The sequence below is a fragment of the Sabethes cyaneus genome, chromosome 2 (genome assembly GCF_943734655.1).
Source record: "Sabethes cyaneus chromosome 2, idSabCyanKW18_F2, whole genome shotgun sequence".
Classification (NCBI taxonomy): domain Eukaryota; kingdom Metazoa; phylum Arthropoda; class Insecta; order Diptera; family Culicidae; genus Sabethes; species Sabethes cyaneus.
Genome location: NC_071354.1, coordinates 145591414 through 145616950, shown reverse-complemented (window position 1 = coordinate 145616950; position 25537 = coordinate 145591414). Strand labels below are relative to the sequence as shown.

General features: G+C 39.2%; 1 protein-coding gene across 1 annotated transcript in view; it reads right to left on the bottom strand.

The window, feature by feature from the left end:
• LOC128738689 (LIM/homeobox protein Awh-like) overlaps positions 1-25537 on the bottom strand; it is a 40079-nt gene that overhangs the window by 3382 nt on the left and 11160 nt on the right. The window contains exons 2-5 of the mRNA XM_053834008.1: positions 23486-23667; positions 6036-6256; positions 5756-5977; positions 5495-5695 (exon numbers count right to left, since the gene is read on the bottom strand). Of these exons, the coding sequence (XP_053689983.1) occupies positions 5495-5695; positions 5756-5977; positions 6036-6256; positions 23486-23667 (826 nt within the window). The remainder of the gene's footprint in view (positions 1-5494; positions 5696-5755; positions 5978-6035; positions 6257-23485; positions 23668-25537) is intronic.

Below are 25537 nucleotides of genomic sequence, written 5' to 3'. Positions count from 1 at the left end.
ACCACTACTTCACAACGTTCCCCATCCAGCTCCGCCTCGGCACCAACACTATTTGGACTCCTTCGAACGCTACTAGCAACCCTTGGTTTGTCTCAATCTCACTAGTTACAATTTAGAAGGCCTAAGGACTGTGGTTTCGTAGTCGCAACGTTACTGAGTCTGCTTCGTTAAGTGAATTGCCATGGGTCCGAATCTTAGTGGAATCAGGCCATTCGATATCAAACTTTAGAATGGGATTATATGTTAGCTATGATAGTTCAGTTCTTATCCATGTTTGCTCTTCGTATTACAAATTCCAAGGTAAGGTTCGAGAGTGCAGCATCTTGCTTCAGTCCATCCAACGTCACGAATGCGGCTGCGATCTATCCCAGTGTTCTGACGCTTGATTTTGACCCATCCAACGTCGCACAAATCAGCTTAACTAGCTTCGTCGGAAAATCATGTTCTAGTATTATCTGCCACAGTTCATTTCGTTTGACTGAATCGTTCGCCGCCTTAAAATCTACAAACAGATAATGAGTTTGCAAGTTACGCTCCCGGGACTTGTCCAGTAACTGACGCAGAGTAAACATCTGATCCGTCGACCGTAGAGCGATCCTCACAAAAACCAGCTTGATACTCGCCGACGAAGGACTATCTATCTATCTATCTATCTATCTATCTATCTATCTATCTATCTATCTATCTATCTATCTATCTATCTATCTATCTATCTATCTATCTATCTATCTATCTATCTATCTATCTATCTATCTATCTATCTATCTATCTATCTATCTATCTATCTATCTATCTATCTATCTATCTATCTATCTATCTATCTATCTATCTATCTATCTATCTATCTATCTATCTATCTATCTATCTATCTATCTATCTATCTATCTATCTATCTATCTATCTATCTATCTATCTATCTATCTATCTATCTATCTATCTATCTATCTATCTATCTATCTATCTATCTATCTATCTATCTATCTATCTATCTATCTATCTATCTATCTATCTATCTATCTATCTATCTATCTATCTATCTATCTATCTATCTATCTATCTATCTATCTATCTATCTATCTATCTATCTATCTATCTATCTATCTATCTATCTATCTATCTATCTATCTATCTATCTATCTATCTATCTATCTATCTATCTATCTATCTATCTATCTATCTATCTATCTATCTATCTATCTATCTATCTATCTATCTATCTATCTATCTATCTATCTATCTATCTATCTATCTATCTATCTATCTATCTATCTATCTATCTATCTATCTATCTATCTATCTATCTATCTATCTATCTATCTATCTATCTATCTATCTATCTATCTATCTATCTATCTATCTATCTATCTATCTATCTATCTATCTATCTATCTATCTATCTATCTATCCATCTATCTATCTATCCATCTATCTATCTATCCATCTATCTATCTATCCATCTATCTATCTATCCATCTATCTATCTATCCATCTATCTATCTATCCATCTATCTATCTATCCATCTATCTATCTATCCATCTATCTATCTATCCATCTATCTATCTATCCATCTATCTATCTATCCATCTATCTATCTATCCATCTATCTATCTATCCATCTATCTATCTATCCATCTATCTATCTATCCATCTATCTATCTATCCATCTATCTATCTATCCATCTATCTATCTATCCATCTATCTATCTATCCATCTATCTATCTATCCATCTATCTATCTATCCATCTATCTATCTATCCATCTATCTATCTATCCATCTATCTATCTATCCATCTATCTATCTATCCATCTATCTATCTATCCATCTATCTATCTATCCATCTATCTATCTATCCATCTATCTATCTATCCATCTATCTATCTATCCATCTATCTATCTATCCATCTATCTATCTATCCATCTATCTATCTATCCATCTATCTATCTATCCATCTATCTATCTATCCATCTATCTATCTATCCATCTATCTATCTATCCATCTATCTATCTATCCATCTATCTATCTATCCATCTATCTATCTCCGCAAAGTGAAGAATCATTTATTAACTTTTTTAATGGGGCTTTCGCCCCAACCAGTGAAGAGATTTTTTTCTTAGGAGAAGCAGTTTTCTATAAATTAGCTATAATAAATAATAAATAAAATAAAAAAAGGACGATTAGTGCTGTGGTGACTCGGTACCAAGGTTGCCAACAGGTTTTCCCGAAAATTTGGCGAACACGAATAAAAATGTCTGGTTAAAATCTGGTGGTCAATTAGTCCGATGGGGAGGCGTTTTCCTGAAAAAATCTTGCTCGTTTTGCTCACCGTAGATGCAAAATTTCGTCCAAAATTAGAAGTGATGACCTTTTTGCAAGACGGTGGATCGGAAATCAGGCAAAAATCTGGCACATTGCCAAATATCTGGAAGATTTTGAGCTTTGTTTGTTTGTCCAGATTTATCTGGCATACTGGCAACCGTGCTCGGTACTTAAAATTGCAAGACCCTACTTGAACCAGCACGTGCGGTTATCCTGATTAGAGAGCTGTAGAAGACGAAGGAATCACGAATTCTAACGGGTGGCAACTAAAATTTTGGATTTTTTTCGAAGCCCTTAGGCTCAACAACAAACGAACTCAGAGAGAAATGAGAATATGTATGTGTTAGCTCTCTCTCTCTCTCTCTCTCTCTCTCTCTGTCTCTCTCTCTCTCTCTCTCTCTCTCTCTCTCTCCTGTTTCTGTTAATATTTTTTGTTTGGTTTATGCTTGCCCAGTTTTGCTAAAAATGGCGCCGAAACAAGAATCATTTCAGGAGCGCGTTGTACACTTCTACGAACTGCAACAGAAATCTTGGCAAAATATACGGTACAACATTTGAAAAGCAAATATGTTGCGGCTTCGACTGTTTACCATATACTAAGATGCTCGACAATTATTCGCAAGCGAGGTAGTGGAAGACCAGCCAAAATTATGGACGCGGAAGGACATCATTCTCTTTCTCGTTTCTTCAACAACAAGCCCTCTGGTTTGGCTATCAATTAAGATGGACCAGACGAATGTTTGAAGAAAATTTTGATTCCGTTTTTACAAAAACATCATGCAGATGGACAATACGTGTTTTGGCCAGATAGAACATCATCGCATTACGCCAAAAAACACGATCGTTCCTGAATACCCATTCGATCTCATTTTTACCCAAAAACCACGACCTGTAAAATCTGTCTCAGTGCGCTCAATCGAAGATTTCTTCGGGATTTTGTTTTCCTTGGTGTACAAAAATTACTGGAGAGCCACGAATTGCAAACAGTTGATTAATAGAATCAAGATATGCATTCGCAAAGTTGACATGACGGCCGTACAACGCTCCTGTTTCGACGTCAAACGAAAGTTTCGCTGAACAGCCAATTACGGACCGTTTTCAAATGTACACTAATTTGTTTTTCAACAATGGATAATATATCTATAATTTTGGTAAATCAGATCTTCTTCATGTATCTTTGTCTTTTTTTGACAGCTTGAGAAAAAAATTCCAAAATTTTAGTTGCCACCCGTTATAATAAACTATGAACCACGTGTTGTGAATCATATAAGCAAATAAGCAGAGAAAGGATTAGTAGTAAAGTAGTCAAATATATTTTCCTTAAATAGTTTTTGAGGTGATTTAAATACTTATTAGCCAGCAATTGCATTGCATTAGTAATGCTTTTTACCTGGGATTTTACCTTTTTAATGGGTTACCTGGGATCATACAAAAAAAAGGCTTAACTATAATCAACTAACTAGGTACCTATCATTGAATAAAACTCAACTGCAATTTTTATTTGCGTCTCTTTGCTATTAATAAGGCTTATACAAATTTGAAAAAAAGTTTATGTCCTAGTCTCAAAATATTGTTGAAGGGGGGGGCAAGAAAAAAATAATAACATTAAACCTTCAATAACCAAACAAAAGAGAAGAAACCAGCGTTTATTTTTGCATATTATTCAAATTTAAATACAGATATTTTGTACAGTACTTAAATTTTAGTTCAAGTCTTTCAAACTTCGAAATTTTTCGACCCAGGCACATAAAGTAAGCATCCTGGTAGAGATGAACCAGTTTGATAATAGTGGAGTGCCACAGGATCACCTTAGAGAGTCACAAACGTATAACTTGACCTTCATTTGAATTTTGTTTTGAACCTCCGTGCCACTCGGTTAGATACCTTGCTTTTTTTAATAATCGAAATCCGTGTCACTTACTAGTTCAGAATTCGGTAACCACGACATAGTATCGTAATCTAACCATAGTGTGAAAATAGCAGTTTAGGTCCCTGCCACTTTATTACTTGGAACGCTTATGCTGTGCTATCGCCATGTTTTAAGAAAACAAATCTCTGAAGCTATTCACGTTTCTTGGTCAACCTTTTAGTCATGAATATCAGGCCTCTCCCCAGCTGATGCTTCTTCTCCAACAATAACGTGTTTACCTTTGTATATTGAGGATGCACACCGTTTCGAAAATTTCAAGTTTCGAACAGTTCAGTGACATCCTGCATGCTGCATGCATCCAATGAGTGGTAAAAACTGTATCGTTGAGTTTTACGTCCCCTACCTCTAAAATTAGGGTAGTTACTTGGACATTACGGAGTAAAACGATCAATTTTGAGCCCCGAAAAATTGTATTTCTATTTTCATCTTATCTAGTACCTTTGACGGAAAAAAATAATCCCACTGCAATTCAAAAATCGGAACATCTCAGTCAAAAGCGGGACCAAATTTCACTAATATATTGTTTAATTGATTGTTGCCTCCATCTAATTCGGTTCTCTTAAAACAAGGTAAATTAAAATGGAATCAAGCCGAAAGTCTGATTGAAGGCACCCCAATTTTCGACGTCGGGAACTTAAAGATTAAGCACAATAGCTGCCTGTGACAGAATCAGAAAGCTTAGTTCGTGAAAGAAAGTTGATCGAGACTAACGAGATAACTATAACTTTGCATATATTGGATAATTTAGAGATGTAAACTCATTGAACTGTGAAAAAATCTGCTTGTCACTAAAAAATGCAACAGACTAATATGACACTTTATTTTTTTGCCCCTTCACGTTTCGAAAATTTTCAAAGGGGGGGGTGACATAAACTTTTTTTCAAATTTGTATAAGCCTAATTGTCCATAAATAGATGTAAGAACAAGTGTTGTTGGCTCTTACATTGTAACATAACAGAAATAAAATTTTTGTATGTTTTTCTTCGTTTTTAAATTGGCGAAGGGCCACAGAAAAATTTGGTTGCCTTTAACGGACGCAATTTGTTGCAATTAGTCAAGTAATATTTTGATATTGCTAACATTATTGCAGAAAAAATGTAAACAAAGGCGCTTTGCAGCTTGTTTATTCAAATGGCCTTCACGTTAACAAACAACCTTCTGTAAAGCTCAGATTTGTTTTCTTCTATCGTATTACGGATTAGCAAGACTGTTTGCAAATCGAAACAACAAATAAATCACTTACTATGTCTACGGTAAGGCGAGGACTTTGACGGGTTGATTGTGTTATTGTTATTAAAACTAGGGCCCATATTACCGGCAGTGTGGTTTCTATTGCCTGTTTGTCCGACATGTGGCAAGTGGATCGGGTTATGTTGAAACAGGTACGATAACTGAAGGTTGATGTGTCTGCCAAATGGATTCAAATCGCCATCCCTAGGAAGTGCTACGGAAAGAAAACATACGTCGGGTAACGCAATTGTGTTTAATAAAAGGTATTGTTTACCATGAACGAACTTCTTTTGGCGAGCACGTGTATTTTGGAACCACACCTGAGTGACCCGCTTGCTGAGGCCGGCCACAGATGCAATTCGCTCGAGATCCTGTCCATCCGGATTACTGTCGATGATGAAGTTGGCTTGTAAAATTTGCAACTGCTCTTCCGTGAAGGTGGTCCGGACTCGTTTGGTTTTATTGCATTTCTGGCTATCGTCAGCTTCAAATCCATCTGAAAGTTATAAATTGATTATATTGTATGCCAAATTATGTGTCGATGCCATCCTTACCGTCACTGGAGGTTCCACATTCGAGCCCTCTGATCTCTAAATAATGCGTTATGCAGAGTACTTGTTCATCGACAAGACCAAATTGTTCCCCAGTGGACAACTGGCGCTTACAACTATCACAGGTAAAGCAAGCAAGATGGAAGACTAGTTTCCGCGCCCGACGAACCCAGTCAGTAGCGGCTATAATTTGGTTACATCGTGCGCATTTAGCTCCAAATGTTCTGGAAAAAAGGGATAACAAATATTTTGATTTCTGAAATTAGCTGATAGAGTTTAGAACATAATATAGAACATAATTTATAGGTAACATTAATTTCATCTATGAACTCTACAACTATATGTGATAGAACTAGCTGCTGAAACAACTATGAGATCTTACGAATGATTGATGTGTTCCATGTGACAAGACTACAAAATAAATTTTTTGATCGAACTTCTTCGATACCAATTATCCACTATGAACAAATATATTGTATCTCATTAACAGTTTTTAGCGGTTTTTCTGTTATTATATTTTAGCAAAGTTTTTATGCACAGATGAAAATTAAAAAACTGCAATTTTTAAAATTAATTTTTTTTGGGGTCGGACCACCGCGTTATTACAGTTATAATAACTCGTCCCGTACCGTGAGGTGACCTAACTCAGTGCAGCTAATTTTGGGCGCCTACTTCCGTGACCTGATACTAGAGTCAACAATCTCTCAACAAAACACGCATATTTTCAGCAATAATGTTTGAAAGCAGAGAAGAGTATACTATCAAACCTTTTTTTTTTCGAAAATATTACATATGTTTCACTAGGAAACCACCACCTTTAGATCAAATGCACCGAATTAGGGTACCTCGCGGTATCACGCATTGTAATCCATAGGAAAGTGCTATATTTTGTCTACAAAAGCCAAAAGCCGAAGTAACCTCGGAAAAAATTAATTGAAAAGTGCGTCAATGTTTGATAAAATATTTCATAACTCATTAAATATGCATCTGAGTAAAAATCAGTCTTCACAGAAAATGTTTATTTTAACTTACTGAATAACTTTCTGGAACATATAAAAGCAATAAAAATAGTTCTTTTGAATGTGTATTTTTAATATGTTTCTATCGATTTATCAACGACGTCGTCCAATGAAAATGTTTTTTTTCTTGAATCAAATATTGTCTCAATGGTCTTTTTTTTTTCATTAAAACCCGTGTTACATATTATAGCAAGCTACCGAAGGTATAGAACATTACAAGTAAACAACGTACCGACAAATACGCAATTCTTTCTGTTCCATGGAACTTATTAATAAAACATTTCGCATAAAATTGCACTGACAAGATTTTGACAAGAATTTTCACATGTAGCGAAACAACGTCATAGGAATTTTAATTACTGGGCCGAACACAAGATACGACCGCAAAGCATTAGGCCTTGGGTATAGTACCGCATGCGCAATTGCCTTCCCATTGAGCTGATGCGCTTGGGGTCCGAATCCCATGTAGATACAACGAGGGAAAATAATAAATATCGACATATTTTATCACGCGCCAGAAGAACGTTAACATGCAATGGGTATGTAACCTACATTATGGTCTGAAATTGCGGGGCAAGTCCGATGGTATCATGCGCAGACAGGGATGCTGGAATAGCACGAAGCATCAATAAGGAACTGCCGCAGACGAGAGTGTTTTCTGTACATAAAACATTTACATAATATTGTTACCGAAGTTTTAAATTCGTAGTCGCAAATTCGTCGTTATCTTATGCCTATTTAACCCTCAATTGATCAACCAAAAATCAACGCAATCTGATCAATCGGGTACAGGTGTTGTAGCCACTAAGTAATTCCATGATAAAAAGTGCTCCGATTTTGTTCAAACTTTGCATACTTGTTCCTTTGTCGAAAATTTGAGACCAGAGTTTTTTTTATTTGGTGCTTAGGGTTCCCCCTTCTGACTTAGGGTGGCTCCAAGAATCATCATCCTAACCAGGACACCTTTTTTTAAAAAATTCATAACTTTTGAATCACTTGACCGATTTTAATAATTTTAATGGCAAATGAAAGGTATGATGATGGGCTTTTACGAAAAATTATAACCTAAATGTGCTTTTTATGGAAAATATGCGTTGAGGGTTGAAGTAAAACCTTTAACTTGCATTGATTGGAATCCTTGGCTTGGTAAACGGCCGGATAATGCGGAATATAGACCCCATAGTGGTCGTTAGCCTCTTATCTAGCAACTCCGATCCCGACCTCCTCGTGGTACCAGCCGGAATACGAGCAACCTTAGCGGAGATCGGGTAACCAACCCCGGTGGAAACTAAGGTCGTATACTAACCGGGAAGGAGGTAGTGAGTCTCGGCACTATAAGATGGCAGCCCCATCACGAGACTCAGTAGTGTTGCCCCAGTACGGCTACACACCTAAACAACACAAACTAACAACATTCAAGCATATTCGGAGCGGAATATTCGGCATCGACCTAGGCGACGGAATAAGGACGACGAATGGAGACTCGGGACTTGGAACTGCAGATCGCTAAATTTCGCAGGTTGCGAGCGGGTGCTGATTGAACAGCTGGAACCCCGCAAACTCGGTATCGTAGCTCTGCAGGAAATCTGTCGCAAAGGAGAGAAGGTATGGAAGATACGTGGCGGAAAGGCCCAGTTTTACCAGAGCGGTGGCGCTACCAACGAACTGGGAACGGGCTTTGTAGTGCTGGGCGGAATGCAGGATCGCGTAATAGATTGGAAGGCGATCAACGAGAGAATGTGTGTATTGAGGATAAAGGCTCGTTTCTTCAATTATAGCATCATTAACGTGCACTGCCCGCACGAAGGTAGACCCGACGATGAGAAAGAAGCGTTCTACGCGAGGCTGGAGGCAACGTACGACAGCTGCTCGTCACGGGACATCAAGATCGTCATCGGGGATATGAACGCCCAGGTCGGTAGGGAAGAAATGTATAGACCGGTGGTAGGACCCCATAGCCTGCACACCGACACAAACGATAACGGCCAACGATGTATAAACTTCGCAGCTTCCCGAGGCCTGGTGATCCGAAGTACCTTTTTCCCGCGCAAGGATATCCACAAAGCCACCTGGAGATCACCTGACCAACGTACAATGAACCAAATTGACCACGTTCTCATAGAGGGCCGGTTCTTCTCTAACATCACGAACGTACGCTCCCGTCGGGGTGCGGATATCGATTCTGACCATTACCTAGTAGCAGTACATGTGCGCTCAAAGCTGTCCACCATATACCGGACACGTCAAAGCCGCCCTCCTCGGCTGAACATCAGGCAGCTAGATAACCCACAAGCTGCCGAGAACTACGCGCAAGTACTGAATGAGGCACTGCCTTCTTCCGAGGAGTTAGGTGCTTCAAACCTCGAAGACGGTTGGGGCAGAATACGCTCAGCCATCGGAGAGGCCGCTACCGCGGCACTAGGTATTGAGCCTCGGAGTACACAAAATGATTGGTTTGATGGGGAATGCCAACAAGCGGTGGAGGAGAAAAAAAATGCTTGGAAAAATTATCTAAGTATTGCCACTAGAGAGAACCTGGCCAAGTACCGACGAGCTAGGAACAAGTTGACCACGATCCTGAGGAGAAAAAAGCGCCAAAAGGAGGACAGAGATCGTGAAGAATTGGAGCAACTATTCCGAGCTAATGACACGCGCAAGTTTTATGAGAAGGTGAACCAAACTCGGAAGGGCTACACACCGAAACCTGACGTGTGTAGGGACGAGGGAGGGAATCATCAATTTTTTTGATGATACGGTGAACATGGTAGCTTGTGTATCATTTGTGTCTAGTTTAAAAGTAGCTTTATTGTGTGAAAACAAGTGCTATTAGTGATCTGTTGCAGTGATCTGACGGCAATTTTAGTGATATTAACAGATAAGTAAAAGTTTCTTTGCATACTTTTGATTTATTCTGTTTATCAACGGTTTAATTCTAAACCAGCGCCGTACATAGTGCCTATGAAAGTAGACGCTACGGCCGGCGGCTGCTTGAAATTTCATTGTTGTGTTTTTTTGCATTGTTCACTGCCTTGAGTGTCTGCCGTTGCTGCTGGACGAGTCCAGCCGGCGTGCGTGTGTATGCAAGTCGGGATGGATTGTGCAGCATGTGGCAATGTAATTCGGGCCAGCGACGATCCAGTTGTTTGCGTAGGTAAATGCAAATCTGTATTTTGCAGAGTTTGTACGCCCCTAACAAAAATTGCTGCGAAAATCGTAAATGATAATGAAAATGTTGTCTTTAAGTGTGCATCATGTTTATCAGCCCAAGATAACGGTGGCAAAAATGACGCTGTCTGTAGTGAGCTGACTGAGATGATAGGTAAATTATCATCTGTCTCTCAGTCGCTTGCACACAGCCAAAGCGAAATTGAAAGCCAGATAAATAGTGCAATTTCTAATGGTATCGATAGTATTTTGAAATCTATCAGTGAATCTCTTCGTGAGAGTATGGTAAACATTGAAGCCAGTGTTGCCAAAAAGCTGGATGATTTCAAAAAAACTATTATTGATAACATGAGTCGGGATATTAGTGTAGCCGCAATGAGTAGGAAAAGAACGCGAAATGAGCGAACGGTTCACTCTGAATCGGACTCAAATCCCAGTAAGAAAATTTTAATTATTCGTGATAAGCCGATTATTGACAATTATAGATCTGAAGACGAGGTTTTTTCTAGTAATAATAAAACTTACGCGAGTGTGTTAGCGAGTTCATCCGGGAATACGGTAAATAAAGTCCAGCAAAAAGAGAAGCGTAAGGCTCGACCAGTCATTGTAATTAAACCGGTTGAGTCTTCTCAATCTAATGAAGATACTAGATCTTTTTTAAAAAGAACATTAGATCCAAAAAAAAACACAAAATTAGTAACTTTAGAAACGGGAAAAATGGTTCGATTATTGCTGAGTGTGCAATAGGGGATGACATTGAAGTCGTGAAAAATGACATTCAAAGCAATAATCTGGGTGAACAATTTAACGCTGTTATTCCTACAATTGCTAAACCGAAGGTTAAAATTGTAGGAATGAGTGATCAGTATTCCCCCGATGTTTTCGTTGACTTGCTTAAGAGTCAAAACGAGAACATCGGCATTAATGAAGTAAAAATAATTGCGCAATATGAAAATCCACGCTTCAAATATAACAAATATAATGTAGTAATTGAAGTTGACAAAGACACTTATAAAAGTTTGATGAATGCTGGTAAAGTAGGCATCGGGTGGGATAAGTGTCCTGTTAAAGAGGCCGTTAATGTTTTGCGTTGCTTTAAATGTGGAGAATTTGGCCACAAAAGCACGGAGTGTGTTAATACTGAAACATGTTCTAAGTGTAGTGGAAATCATAAAACATCCGATTGCTCTTCAACTGAATTTAATTGCGTCAATTGTATAAAATCAAATAAAGAACTTAATATGAATTTGGACGTAAAACATCCAGCATCTAGCTCACAGTGTCCGGTTTATCGGAGACTGTATGAAAAAAGAAAGAGCAACATATTGTCAAGTAAATAGCAACAAAAGGAATTGCAATGCGATGGGAAATTAGAAATAGTCTATCTGAATATTGCTGGTTTATCTACAAATTATGTTGCTTTGCGACATCTTGTAGAAATAAAACGTCCAATGTTGGTAGCACTAGCTGAAACTCATATAGTGGACGCTAATGCCTTTAACCAATATAGTATACCGGGTTATAAAGTTGCTTTTTGCCTTTCGCATTCCAGGCATACTGGTGGTGTTGCTATTTACGCCAGGGAATCAATTAAATTCAACATTCGTACAAACGAATCTGTTGAGAATAATTGGTTTCTAGGGATTTCAGTTGAAAGAGGCATGACGATTGGAAATTATGGAATAATATATCATTCCCCTAGCTCAAGTGACCAGCGCTTTTTAGAAATTTTAGACAACTGGTGGGATAATTTTATAGACTTAAATAAACTAAATATTATTGCTGGTGATTTTAATATTGATTGGCTTAGTGGACAAAATTCGAATCAATTAAAGCAGTTAGCAGATTTTTACAACTTTAGACAAACAGTTTGCCAATTTACAAGAATTTCCAGACACAGTCGAACGTTAATTGATCACGTGTTTTCGAACTTTGACATGGTACATTCTGTTACAGAGGCCGATTACAAAATTTCAGATCATGAGACAATTTTTATTTTGATCAAGAATGACCAAACCCGTGATGATAAAGTAAAGATAAAGTGCTGGAATAGATATTCGAAGCAGGCAGTGTCTCAGCTTGTTTCGAGAAGCTTGGATTTTCTTCCAATAACTGGTGATGTGGACCACAAGGCAGCTGTTCTTACCAACACGCTGAAAGAGTGTACCAATAAGCTTGTTATTGAAAAATATGTGGAACTACATAATACGAACAACTGGTACTCTTTAGATCTGACACGTTTGAAACGGGAAAGAGATAAAAAGTACAAGAAGTTTCGTAGAAGTAATAGTAGTGATGATTGGAGTAGATACACAGTCGCGCGTAACGTATATTCACGAGCCTTGAAAAAGGCTCGATGTGATTATATACAACGGAAGATTAATCACCATCAAAACAACAGCAAAGAGTTATGGAAAATTTTAAAACAGTTAATAAAATGTCAAGATAACTCCCCGCGCTCCATAACTTTCAATGGCACTGAAGAACAATCGAGTCGAGTAATAGCGAATAAATTTAACAGTTATTTCGTTGATAGTGTTCAGCTGATCAATCAAAGTATTGATTTGGTCAGTGAACCTCACGAAATAATACAGCCGATTTCTAATATCAGATTTGATGGATTTCGCCCTATTACTTTTGCAGAGTTGAAGGATATTTGTTTTTCTTTAGAGAAATCGGCTGGTATCGACAATGTCAACGCAAAAGTAATACAAGATTGCTTTCATGTCATCGGACGCGACTTGCTGGATCTTGTTAATGAATCGTTGCAAACTGGGCACGTGCCTAAAGTTTGGAAAGAATCGCTTGTGATTCCTATTCCCAAAGTTAATGGAACGGATAAAGCCGAAGAGTACCGTCCTATTAACATATTGCACACATTAGAGAAAATCCTAGAACTTGTTGTCAAAGGCCAGCTAATGAATTATTTAAACAGTCATCATTTGTTAATTCCAGAGCAATCAGGGTATCGAGAGGGACACTCTTGCGAAACTGCATTAAATCTGGTACTAGCAAAATGGAAAGAAAAAATCGAAGCTAAAGAAACTATTCTTGCTGTATTTTTGGATCTAAAACGCGCGTTTGAGACAATCTCCAGGCCCTTATTGTTACAAACCTTGAAGCGATTTGGTATTGGAGGGCTAGCATATAAATGGTTTGAAAGCTATTTATGTGATAGAACTCAGAAGACTCGCTTTGATAATTTTAATTCTGAGTCCATAGCTAATACACTTGGTGTACCGCAAGGGAGTGTATTAGGGCCGCTTTTGTTCATAATTTATATAAATGACATGAAACGAGTTTTACGGTTCTGCGACATGAATTTATTTGCTGACGACACTGTTTTATTCATTGCGGCTAAGGATCCCAATGAAATTGTAACACTTCTGAACCAAGATTTACATTATCTTTCGGATTGGTTAAAGTTCAAACAGCTTAAACTCAACATTACCAAGACAAAATATATGATTATTTCAGCCAACTCCAGACCAGACGTAAACGTTGTAATTGATGGTGAGGCAATTGATCGCGTAAATGAACTAAAGTATCTTGGAGTAATCATTGATGACAAGTTAAATTTTAAGTCTCACATCGATAATGTCATCAAGAAAATGGCGAAAAAGTACGGTGTTTTGTGCCGCTTAAAAAATGAATTGACAATTAGTAGTAAAATTCTTTTATATAAGTCAATCATTTCACCGCATATAGATTTTTGTTCATCCATCTTGTTCCTTGCAAACGAAACACAAATATTGAAGTTGCAGCGCTTACAAAATAAAGTTATGCGATTAATTTTAAGATGTAATAGATACACTTCCTCACATATTATGCTGGACGCATTGCAATGGCTTTCTGTGAAGCAAAGAGTTTATTTTTTGACAATGGTGTTTCTTTATAAAATTCTTAATGGAATGCTGCCTCGATATTTGTGTGATCGAATTGAAAGGGGAAGTGATTTGCATACGTACAACACTAGAAACGCGGAAGATGCGAGAACACCAAATTTTTTGTTTGGAAGATCACAGAACTCTCTGTTGTACAAAGGAATTAACTTTTTTAATTCGATGCCGCGACAAATAAAACGTGCAGCAACAATGGCAGAATTCAAAAGGCTATGTATTTTACACATTAAAGCTACTTTATAGACGTAATTTGATTTATTTTTTGTATTGATTCAAGAAGATTGTATATTTTTTTAATTTTTGTATATTTTTTGGATATATTAAGTTATCATGTTCACTGATGATGATGGATTTAAAATTGTTATTATTATTAATTTAAAAAGTATAGAGAAGACTACACATGCTTGAGCCACGCGCGCGAGAACAGACATAGATAATCTTGAAATTGAATGATCAGGTTAAAGTCCTGAACAAAGGGTTCGGAGCAGCAGCTGGACAGGCTTGGGTTCGCTTGTGGACTTTGGAACTCGTATACCATCGCTCACGGCGGTACCGAGTACCAAAAGACTGCAGGATCTCCCTCGTAGTTCTAGATCGTTATCTAGAACCAATTCTGACCAGCTGTAGCTCAAAATATTAGGTTCGATTCCTAATCAAGTCCAGATAATTTTCGGGTTGGAAACGTTTTGGACTAGCCTTGGACATTTTTTGAAATTTTGATATTCACTTGAAAGTTTGATATGTCTGTATTAGAAGCCAGTTCGCTATTTGTTTTTATCACCTGGCTACATTGTTATATCATAAATATCTTAATTAGATAAATCGTCCCGCTCAAACCGTTGTAGGGGTATGAGGTGGGACCATCATCATCATCTATCTAATTACAAACGAGCGCGAGGTGGTCGACAGGTGGAAGCAGTTCTTCGATGAACACCTCAATGGCGAAGTCGCAGAAGGAGGCGGAACGGAAATTAACCTAGGAGCGCCCATGGAAGATAGTGATGTCCTAGCACCTGATCTCCAAGAAGTCAAACGAGAAATCAGGTTGCTGAAGACCAATAAAGCCGCTGGGAAGGACCGCTTACCGGCAGAGCTTTATAAACATGGCGGAGAAACGCTAGCAAAGGCTCTACACTGGGTTATTTCGAGGATTTGGGAGGAGGAAAAGCTACCGGAGAAATGGATGGAAGGAGTGGTTTGTCCCATCTACAAAAAGGGTGATCGGCTAGACTGCTGCAACTATCGCGGTATTACGCTGGTAAATGCCGCCTACAAGGTACTCTCCCAGATCCTGTTACGCCGGCTGTCACCGATAGCACAAGGTTTCGTAGGGAATTATCAGGCGGGTTTCATGGGGGCTCGCGCAACTACGGACCAAATTTTTACTCTCCGACAGATCTTGCAGAAATGTCGGGAGTACAACGTGCCCACGCATCACATCTTTATTGATTTCAAAGCAGCATACGATACAGTCGATCGAGACAAGCTATGGCAGATAATGCACGAATACGGTTTTCCGGACAAACTGACGCGACTGATCAGAGCTACATTGGATCGAGTGATGTGTTTCGTACGCATCTCGGGGACACTCTCGAGTCCCTTCGAGACGCGACGAGGGTTGAGACAAGGTGACGGTCTATCCTGCATGCTGTTCAACATCGCTCTTGAGGGGGTGATCCGACGAGCGGGCATCGAAACGAGAGGCACGATTTTTACCAAGAGTAGCCAACTTCTAGGCTTTGCAGATGACTTCGATATCATTGCCAGGAACTTTGCGACGGCGGAGGCAATCTACGCCAGACTGAAAGCGGAGTCTAGGAGAATTGGGCTAAAAATAAATGCGTCGAAGACCAAATACATGAAAGGAAGAGGCTCAAAGGAAACAAATGTACGCCTCCCACGGACGGTAACCGTTGACGGCGACGAACTAGAAGTGGTAGAAGAGTTCGTGTATTTGGGATCGCTGGTGACCGCGGACAACAACACTAGTAAGGAGATCCAGCGGCGCATCCAAGCGGGAAATCGGGCCTACTTTGCCCTTCGTAAAACGCTACGATCAGGAAGCATACGCCGCCGCACGAAGCTAACAATGTACAAAACCATTATTAGACCAGTAGTTCTTTATGGACTTGAAGCCGTGACGCTGCTTACGGAGGACATACGCGCCCTTACCGTGTATGAGCGGAAAGTGCTGCGGACGATATTTGGCGGAGTACAAACTGAAAGCGGAGAGTGGCGGAGGCGTATGAATCACGAGCTACAGGCACTGCTTGGGGAGACTCCCATCGTACATCTAGCGAAAGTTAGCAGGCTACGGTGGGCCGGACACGTCGTAAGGATGCCGGACGACTGTGCGACGAAAATAGTCCTCTTCAACAACCCCACCGGCACCAGGAACAGGGGGGCCCAACGTGCACGATGGCTCGACCAGGTCGAGAGCGATTTGCGACTTCTGAGACGACTAGGAAATTGGCGACGAGTGGCCCAAGACCGAGTTGAATGGAGACGAGTGCTTGAAACAGCACGAGCCACCCCGGCTCTATGCTGCTGATGATGATGATGATTGGAATCCTGTGCAGCGTCTCGGCATCCTAACCTACGAGCGTCAATCCATGGAACCGTATCTTCTGGTTTTTGACATGGGACTACGTCTTTGATTTCTATATTGGGGTGCACTTTAGAAAAACGAAAAGTGAACATGTAACGAAAAGCGGTAATAGTTTGCACGCTTATAACTCAGTCAACTGTTTTGTAATCTATCGGGGGTGCCACAAGGAAGCAACTTAAGCCCTTTGCTTTTCACACTATTCATCAACGAGCTCTCTATACTGCTGCTTGCTGGATGTCGTCTGCATTACGTGGACTATGTTAAGATATACCTGCCAATAAAAACCACACTTGACTGTTTGAGATTGCAGCAGCTGGTTGACCTGTTTGAGGCGTGGTGTACGAATAACTTGTTAACAATCAGTGCACCCAAATGCAGTGCTATCTCGTTTTACCGCAAACTGAACCCGATTGCCTTTAATTACTCTATTCTGGGCCATGCGCTGCAACGAGTCAATCATATTCGTGACCTGGGTGTGAATCTTGACTGTGCACTCACCTTTCGTTTGCACTTTGAAGAGATCATCTCAAAACCCTTCTAGCACGGTTGTTACAAAGTAGTTGTGGTAACCGAATTATGACTAATTTCAGTCATAAACCGGTTGCTTCAACTAAATAGACGAAAAGTGTGCTACTTGGGAAGTTAACAGGCAACTCTGTTTCATCTTTAAAATAGCTAACGAGTTCCGCGATCCGCTTTGTCTTCGTTCGCTATACTGCGCATTGGTACGATCATTACTCGAGACCTGCTCAATAGTCTGGTGCTCGTTTCAAGATAGCTGGATTGTGAGGATTGAAGCAGTACAAAAAAAGTTCATCCGTTATGCTCTTCGGATGCTACCGTGGACCAACCCGCTGGACTTGCCTCCATATGACACACGGTGCAAATTGCTAGGACTTGAAACCCTCGAAAAGAGGCGTACGACAGCTCAAGTTGTGTTTGTTGCTAAGCTACTGATCGGGCATATTGACTGTCCTGGAACAGCTGAATCTATACGCTCCGGAAATGGTTCTTCGTACTAGGAATTTCTTTCATCTTAGGGCTCGAAGAGTTAACTACGGTCAGTTAAGTCCAATAAGATACATGGCAGCTCAGTTCAACACCGCGTACGAGCTGTTCGATTTTGACATCACCATAGACACCTTCAAAACCCGACTCTTGCAGAGACGATAGCTGTGTGCTGTTTAAGTGTAGTTTTATGTAAAAGTGTAACAATATGTAACTCTTAGTTAGTCTGTATTTGTGTTCATCAAGACAATATTGTGTCGAATGAATTTTTATAAATAAACAACAATCCCTCAATGGATTCTAGAGATATTGGTATCAATCGATTAGATTTTTTTCTAAAAATCCATTACCATACAATAGATAACATGTAATGCCTAACAAGTTTTTAAATAATTGAAAAGTGTTATGCATTATCTAACTAAAAATCTACGCTCTGTGATTGTTCGGAAAAAGTAGTGCTGATTTGTTGTAGCGATAATGATGTTTCCATACTACAAGCAGTACAGTTGTTTACAATTTAAACTTGACTTTTTGTAGAAATGTTCCGGAGCATTTATTAAAATACAGTAAATTAAAAAGTTGCGTGACAAACAGTTACAAAATGTCAAGCTTTGCCGAATTGTTCCTGCGTTCATAGTCCTACGTGAGCCCCCCGTTCGTGCCTCTAGGCACAGAGCTTCGTACTTTATTTGAATGACCAACTTCATAGAGCTGTCAGTTCAATATTTCAATATTTAAAATGAGCCAATCAAAATACCCTTTTTGTTCCATGTTTTCTATGGGAAACCTTTTGCCTCTTTGCCAGGTCATTTTATTTATAATTTTTGAACATGTTAGCTTTTAACTTTTAGCATTTAACTTTTATGTCTTCACTTTTTGTTGGTCAGATTAGAAAACTAGATGCGAATCTTCCGCTTCTCATCCACTCAAATCCATTTCCTTTTTCAACATGTCTGACAGAGCATGGTACCTACACAAAGTTTCATATAGAGCATATTGTGCCGAAATTTTCGAGCAGTACATCAATGGGGGTGGGGAGATCCTTGCATGCACCCTCATGTACACTCTTAAATGAATTTACCCGTATATTGGTTGGATTCTGCTAAAACTTGGTTAAAACTACTCAAAATGCCCTTAAAGTGTACAAACTCAGATTTTGAGTAGCTTTTCAACTAAAAAATTAGAAGTAGAAACTTAAAAGTGCATTAGTTGACACAGAGAATAATTCAATTATCGGTACCAAGTAGCCAAAATTGGTTAAATTTTTTACTTAAAATTTGAGTTTGTACCCTTTAAGGGCATTTTGAGTAGTTTCAACCAAGTTTTAACTAAATTCGACTTATTTACAGGTAGAATCATTTGAGTTACATGTACGTCACGATGCTGATTCAATAGCGTTGTGATAGACAACGCAATCTACGTCAAGGCAGACATCACGTCCTGGGAAATAACTTTTTCACGACAACTGGTGTTGAGAAGTGATATCTCTATTGCAACTGGAACCGTAAACCAAAAACATTACGTGAACGAGTGTTGGAAAAACATCCAACTCACCTGGGGTAACATGATTTTTTCGTGCTGTTTTGGTCAGATTTGCTATCTTGCGCTTGCGTGGCATGCTTTTAACAAAGTGCGGGTCTCCAAGAACAACACATCAAGCGTAGTTTGATGGTATCTATGAAGATAGACGACGCTAATTCCCTGAGGAGCAGAAAGTCTCAATGACATTTTAGAACTAGGGAAATCAAATATAACGCGTAATATGTCTCGTAACGCCAGATGTGCCTTAGGTTTTGAGCGCTACTAATTCAGACATCTACTGTTCATTTTTTAATATTTTTGCACTAATCGATTAGAAAAGCGATACGCATCGACGTCTATAAAGAACCCTATTGATTTTCGACTGCGTAATATTATAAAATTGTCAAAGGGCCACTTATTATTTTTGCCATTTTTAGTGCATTTGCTAACAAAATGACCAGTTTTACTAGCACAGACATCAATTTGACAGTACAAGAGAAAGTGATTTTCAATTGTCAGAACGTGATATTCGTTTCAAGTAAATAGCGATTTGAACGTGAAATTAGTAGTAGTCATTAACTTTTCGTCGGAGAGCTAAACTTCGGAAGCAGTTTCTGGGCCCAAAAGCTGGGTTCTGTTTATAGAAACTGTATTGACTGCATTCTTCTTGCCAATCTGAACACAGCGAATATATTTTCATGAACAAAATTTTTCTTTCAAATAAAAAACCTGCTTTTGAATGTTGCAGAATCTATGATGACTAATTTCACCTTAAATATATTTTTAAGTATGAATTTATTTTCTTATCCGAATACTAGCACAATGGAAGAAACAAGTCATTGTGTATAGAAGAGAAAAAAAAACCGACGAAATAAGCCCAAACCGACGCGGCAAGAAATGGTACTTTCCTTTAATCAGCGCGACGGAAATAAAGCAATTTGTCAGAACGATCAGAACACGGATGTGGTTACGTACAAAGGGCATGTGCTTTAGGAAGCTTCCTACGGCATCTTCGAACAAGCAAGGAAATTGCTAGAAAACGCGGGTTGTTAAAGCTTTCCGATGTCAATCCTAAGGGTACCGCCAGAGGGCAAACGACCTGCGACGCGACTTTTCTACTCTGTACGGGCCATAAGCCAAGAATAATAGTAAAGCGTCCCGTTATTGTAGATAGGCAACGTTTTATGGAGTCGCTGATTAAATTGGTAACATATCATCAACTTCCTCTTGCATGCGTGGAGTGGGAGGGTCTGATACAGCTTAATCCGCTGCAGTGGTAGTGCAGTCCGTTGCCCATCAAATGCGTAATCATCTGGCAGAAGAGAGAAGAAATGAAAAGTATACTAATTTCTTTGAAAATTGATTCAGCAACTAGGTTTAATCGCTACGTGCTAGGAACGAACGCACAATATTTCTTAAACAGCAAAGGTTAACAGCAAGGTAATTCGAACCTTGGGTAAGTTTTGACGCTTTTGTATGTCAGAAAAGCATTGGGAGAAAGTCTTAATGATTTGCGTATATGTATACTTTACTGAACCTATGATACCCTTTCTTTATAATTGCTTACGTTCCTTTGTTATAGTCATAATTGAAATCCAAGAACGACAAACGGTTACTTTTACAGTATCCAAAATATTATAATTAGGAATGGGCAAACTATCACTAACTACTGATAGTTATCAGTAAGAAATAATAGCGATTAGCGATAGCACTAAGAATACGTTATTGTAAGTTGATATTTACTGATATCGCTTCGTCGTCCCGTTAGAAAAACCAGTTCACTAAGGTCGGTAGTTGAAAGAGCTATGGAAAATCATGGACGAGAACAGCTTCCTCAGGAAGCTCATCAAACTGATTAAATCTACGATGGATGGTACACAGTGCTGTGTTCGGATTTCGGGTGGATTGTCAAGTTCATTCGAATCGCACAGAGGGCGCACAGAGAGAGTAATGATCGGATAAAAAGGTGGTAACTATGAAAGGCAGAAATGACGGACCGTGAAAAAAGGGCCAGCCTTCGAAGATATACTTTGTTCGAATAAAACAGGGCCTACTGCTTGGCATAGTTATCAGTCTCCGTAAAGCAAACGGACCTCGACTCCGACTTATCGACAGCGCCAATTTGACAGTTAATCCATTAGAAAATTGTTATAATAACGCTGACGGACACGTTGCCGCAGCACTCTGTTTTGCCCTTTACATGTCTATGGTCACTTTTAACGGGAAGTAATGTAAATGTAAATTAAAACCGCGTAGGTACGTTTCAAAATTCGTGTAAAAAGCATGTAAATTCCGAAATTCGCGTAAAACCTGGGTAAATTCCAAAATTCACATAAAAAACCTCGTAAATTCTAAAATTACGCGTAAAAATAAACGAATAGTGCATACGCTCGTGAATTCCAAAGTTCGCGTAAATTCTAAAATTTTGCGTGAAAAGTGGTCACTTGTTGCTAAAGAGAATTAAAAGGAAAATTTTCATCTTTCTTCAAAATCTACTTTTATTTATTTATTTATTTATTTATACTTTTATTTATTCTCTAAAAACGCACGTTTAATTAGATTAGACCTCCAAAAAAGGAAACCAAATCAATTTGTACTTCTAATAAATACACATCAGTATATTTCATTTTAGCCATGGAATAGCGTAAATGTAACTTCCGATTACTGATATTGTTAACATAATCCTAAGCAAAAATCGATCAGTAAATCCAGTATCCCATTGATCACATCATGTACAACGGGGGCAACCCAATCAAGCACTGCAAACCGGTAGCACTCAGCAGCTAAATGGAAAAGCAATAAAATTCATTATCTTGGAAGACGTTTCAACACAACTTTTGTTCTCACAGTTACCTGCTGGTGAATGGTTCTTCTCCGTTGTTGACCCGATAAGTGGGAAAGTAGCAAGACGCAGAGACACTGCAAAATATCGAAGAAATTTAATTCTTTCGCAACTCGGCACGTAGCCTTGTACTCTGTCACCGGGAAGCGGTCCCTGGGCGCGCTGGGCGCTGTTTGAAACAAGAAGCACTCGCGTGTAACATGAGCGGACAAATTATGCACATAATCTGGAAAATATCTCGAAATTTATCATTCCTTCGTCACCACCACCAGTCCGACCAGAGTCCTTGCGGGAGCGCAACAGTCCGTTGGCCGTCTTCTTGTTTTTCCGTTTCAACCGGGAAGGCAGTGAGAGCACTGCAGCATACTGCATGGCAATACATACCCAATGAAGATGTGACAGGCGAGATCAACAGTAGATCATTATCGCGTGATCATCACGAGCATTGTACACGCTTTGGCTGTGACTTTAACCGGTGTAGCATTCACAGCAGCATCTAGGAGAACATGAATGGCCATTCAATTTTTCACAATTTGATGACTGTATCCAAATGTAACAAATAAAATTCCTGATAATCACAGTAACGGGCTATGTACATTTAAAATCGCATAATTTGTATAAAATTTAGTGAAAAAATTTCCATGTGAAACAATACCAAATGTAGTCAGAGGTGATGTTTCTATGTTTTCTGCCTAATTAACTGTTAGCATAATTCAATGGGTAAAGATTTTCACTTCGTTGTGAAGAAATTAACACACCGTGATATAATGAGACTATGATTTACATTTGATTATCACAAAAATTTTACAATTTGTTCACTACGAGTGTGCACCTAAATATTAGCATAAAATTTAAGAACAGGTCGACGAATTTCAACACTTTTGCTCCAATGCTTGTTTTCCAAACGGCAACAAAAAAAAACAGCATTCATCGTACCATTCAACAGTTATGCATCCGCCTGGCTGTTTATCAAGTCACCCCAGTAGAATGCTTAATTGAGCTTAATTGTGCATGTAAAACGTGTTATTTATGTGCTGATCATTTATACATTTTCGACTGCCATATTTTTTGATCCCAGCTTCGTTCTGTAGTGCTTGTTTGCTGTTGCATATTTTCCATTTTTACATAATTACCGGATATCAACGCTTTGACTCCTCCCCCTCTGCATTTCAGCGCGGTCAGTTAAGGCTGCGCTTGTTCTCGCCAATCATGAGTGCAAAGCACGCACTTTTCGCTCATCACCTCCGCATTTTCCTTGTCAAAATTAATTAGCTAAATTAGATTATGCAGTGTTTCGCATCTTTATACAAGACTGGTCCGTTACCTGTTTCTGGTCTTCGTGTATTTTTTTTTATGGAAGAACACCTTTGCCAAGTTTATTTACTCACTTTGCATAGTCAGGTTTGCAGTAGATCTGACGGTTCTTCAGAAAGCAGGACGGCTGGTGATCGAGCGGGGTGTGGCATATACAGCACCTAAGACAAGCGGAGTGCCAGGAACATCCACCGACGTCTAGCAGGTACTTGTCTGAGATTGGCTCACCGCATGCCGTACAGGAGCGAAGTTCCTTCTGAAAAAAAAATGAAAGCTATAGACACTGTAACTGGCTAGTTGATTACAAAGCGAATAAGTTAATGCATAGCAGCTTAATTTAAAAAACTTACAATCCTTAAAAAGGCGTACAATATCGGCAAAATACTTTTGCGGTTAAATGCATTCTTTCTGTAATAAATGTGAGTAAGTTTTGCAATTTGCGCGTTGAAAATCACATTCGCAAACCCTCCGTTACAATGTCCCAATGAGAATCAAATAGATTCGACCTCATGGGGTATACCTTTAGTGACAACAATACTTTCGAATACACCTTTTTGGCAATTGAAATAATTCCTTTACGAGGTGTGTGTTAAAATCGGTACGATTTGGGCTAACCAATGATAAATGATCGATTTGCTCTGCCTGCGTAGAATAACCACAAACGGGAAAGAAGGTTTTTACTGGTTATCCAAAATCGTTTACCAGTCGATTTGAAAGGGTCCCTTCGAAACAATAAGATGAGACACTTCAATCTCTGCTTTGGATTCGTTGTCGAACTGTGAACAAGGGCTCAACGAATCAATGAGCCACACTTTGAAGGGACCGTTTGTTTTGTTGTCTACATAAGTTTACATTCGATTTGAAAAGAGACTTGTGCTAGAAAGAAAAGTGAACAGCTGTAGCCAGGCGCTAACTTCAGCGTTTGTAATTTATTGATCCTATTTTGTTACTATGCCACTTTATGGCATGTTCCCGCCTTTTCGATTTTCATCTGGTAGGTATATTGTTGATTGTTTTCGACAAAACATTTGTACATTATCAAATGCGCACGTGTATCTAACCGATGAAATTTTTTGGAAAACCTCGTAAAACCACCTACGGTCACGAATTTCTGTTGCTTTCGGCTATGATTCCTACTAATAGGGAAAGGGCGGTAAAGACGGAAACCTTTGTGCCTGTCGGCAAGCCAGCAGCAAACGTTTAAAGGACTCCCCGATGACAAATACCTCAGGTTCGGCACACTTAATAGAATTTCGCGGGAATCAAGAATTGCTTGATTGAAAGTCGCTGGTTTTTAGCTTTTCACAAACTTTACTTTCTATTATCTTCTCCCACTTTCTTAAATCTAGCTAACCTTCTGCTTACTTCACTTCCGGGGTCCCGTTCCTGCAGCACTACTCCTTCCGTTCCTCCTCCAAAATTTACTCGTTTCCACTCCAGTTATCCACTTTCCTCTCACTTAGCGAGTATTACGGTTTCCTCGGGCATGTAGTTGGTAGCCACGGGAACCAAGGCGACACTACGAATCTCTGTAGCCGGACCACGACTATAACGATGGGTGGTTCTGAACGGCGACGGAATAACCCAGAAATGCGTATACAATCCGCAACAGGTGGGAAATGTAAACCCACGTCGAAGAAATGCGGCAATGGTGATGTCCTTTGACTCGATGACCACAATGGCGGTGGCTTGTATCGGCCACTGGCGCTGATGGTTTTTATGTGTCCGAAAATACGGCTTGTATATCCGAAAATCACGGGGTTCTGCTGTCTATATATGTTTCACTTGCAATGGCACATGATCTTTGCAGCTTAACTGACTTTTTTTATTTATTTATTTATTTATTTTGTTAATTCATCTGACTGTAATTGTCTACATTAATACTAATTACTATAAAAAATTGCTGCTTCGTATTTTCTGCACAAACTTATGCGATGGCTGTGTAAATTTGAATAGTTCTTCTACTCTCGAAAACCTCCTGACGCAGGCAGTTACAGGTTTGTTACATCCAAAGGCAGTACGATGAAATGGTGCTTGCAGTAAACCGGTTGATCTCAAATTTCGTTGTGAAGCGCGGAAATCCATGAGCGATAAAAGTTGTGGGGAATCGATTTCACCATTCAAGA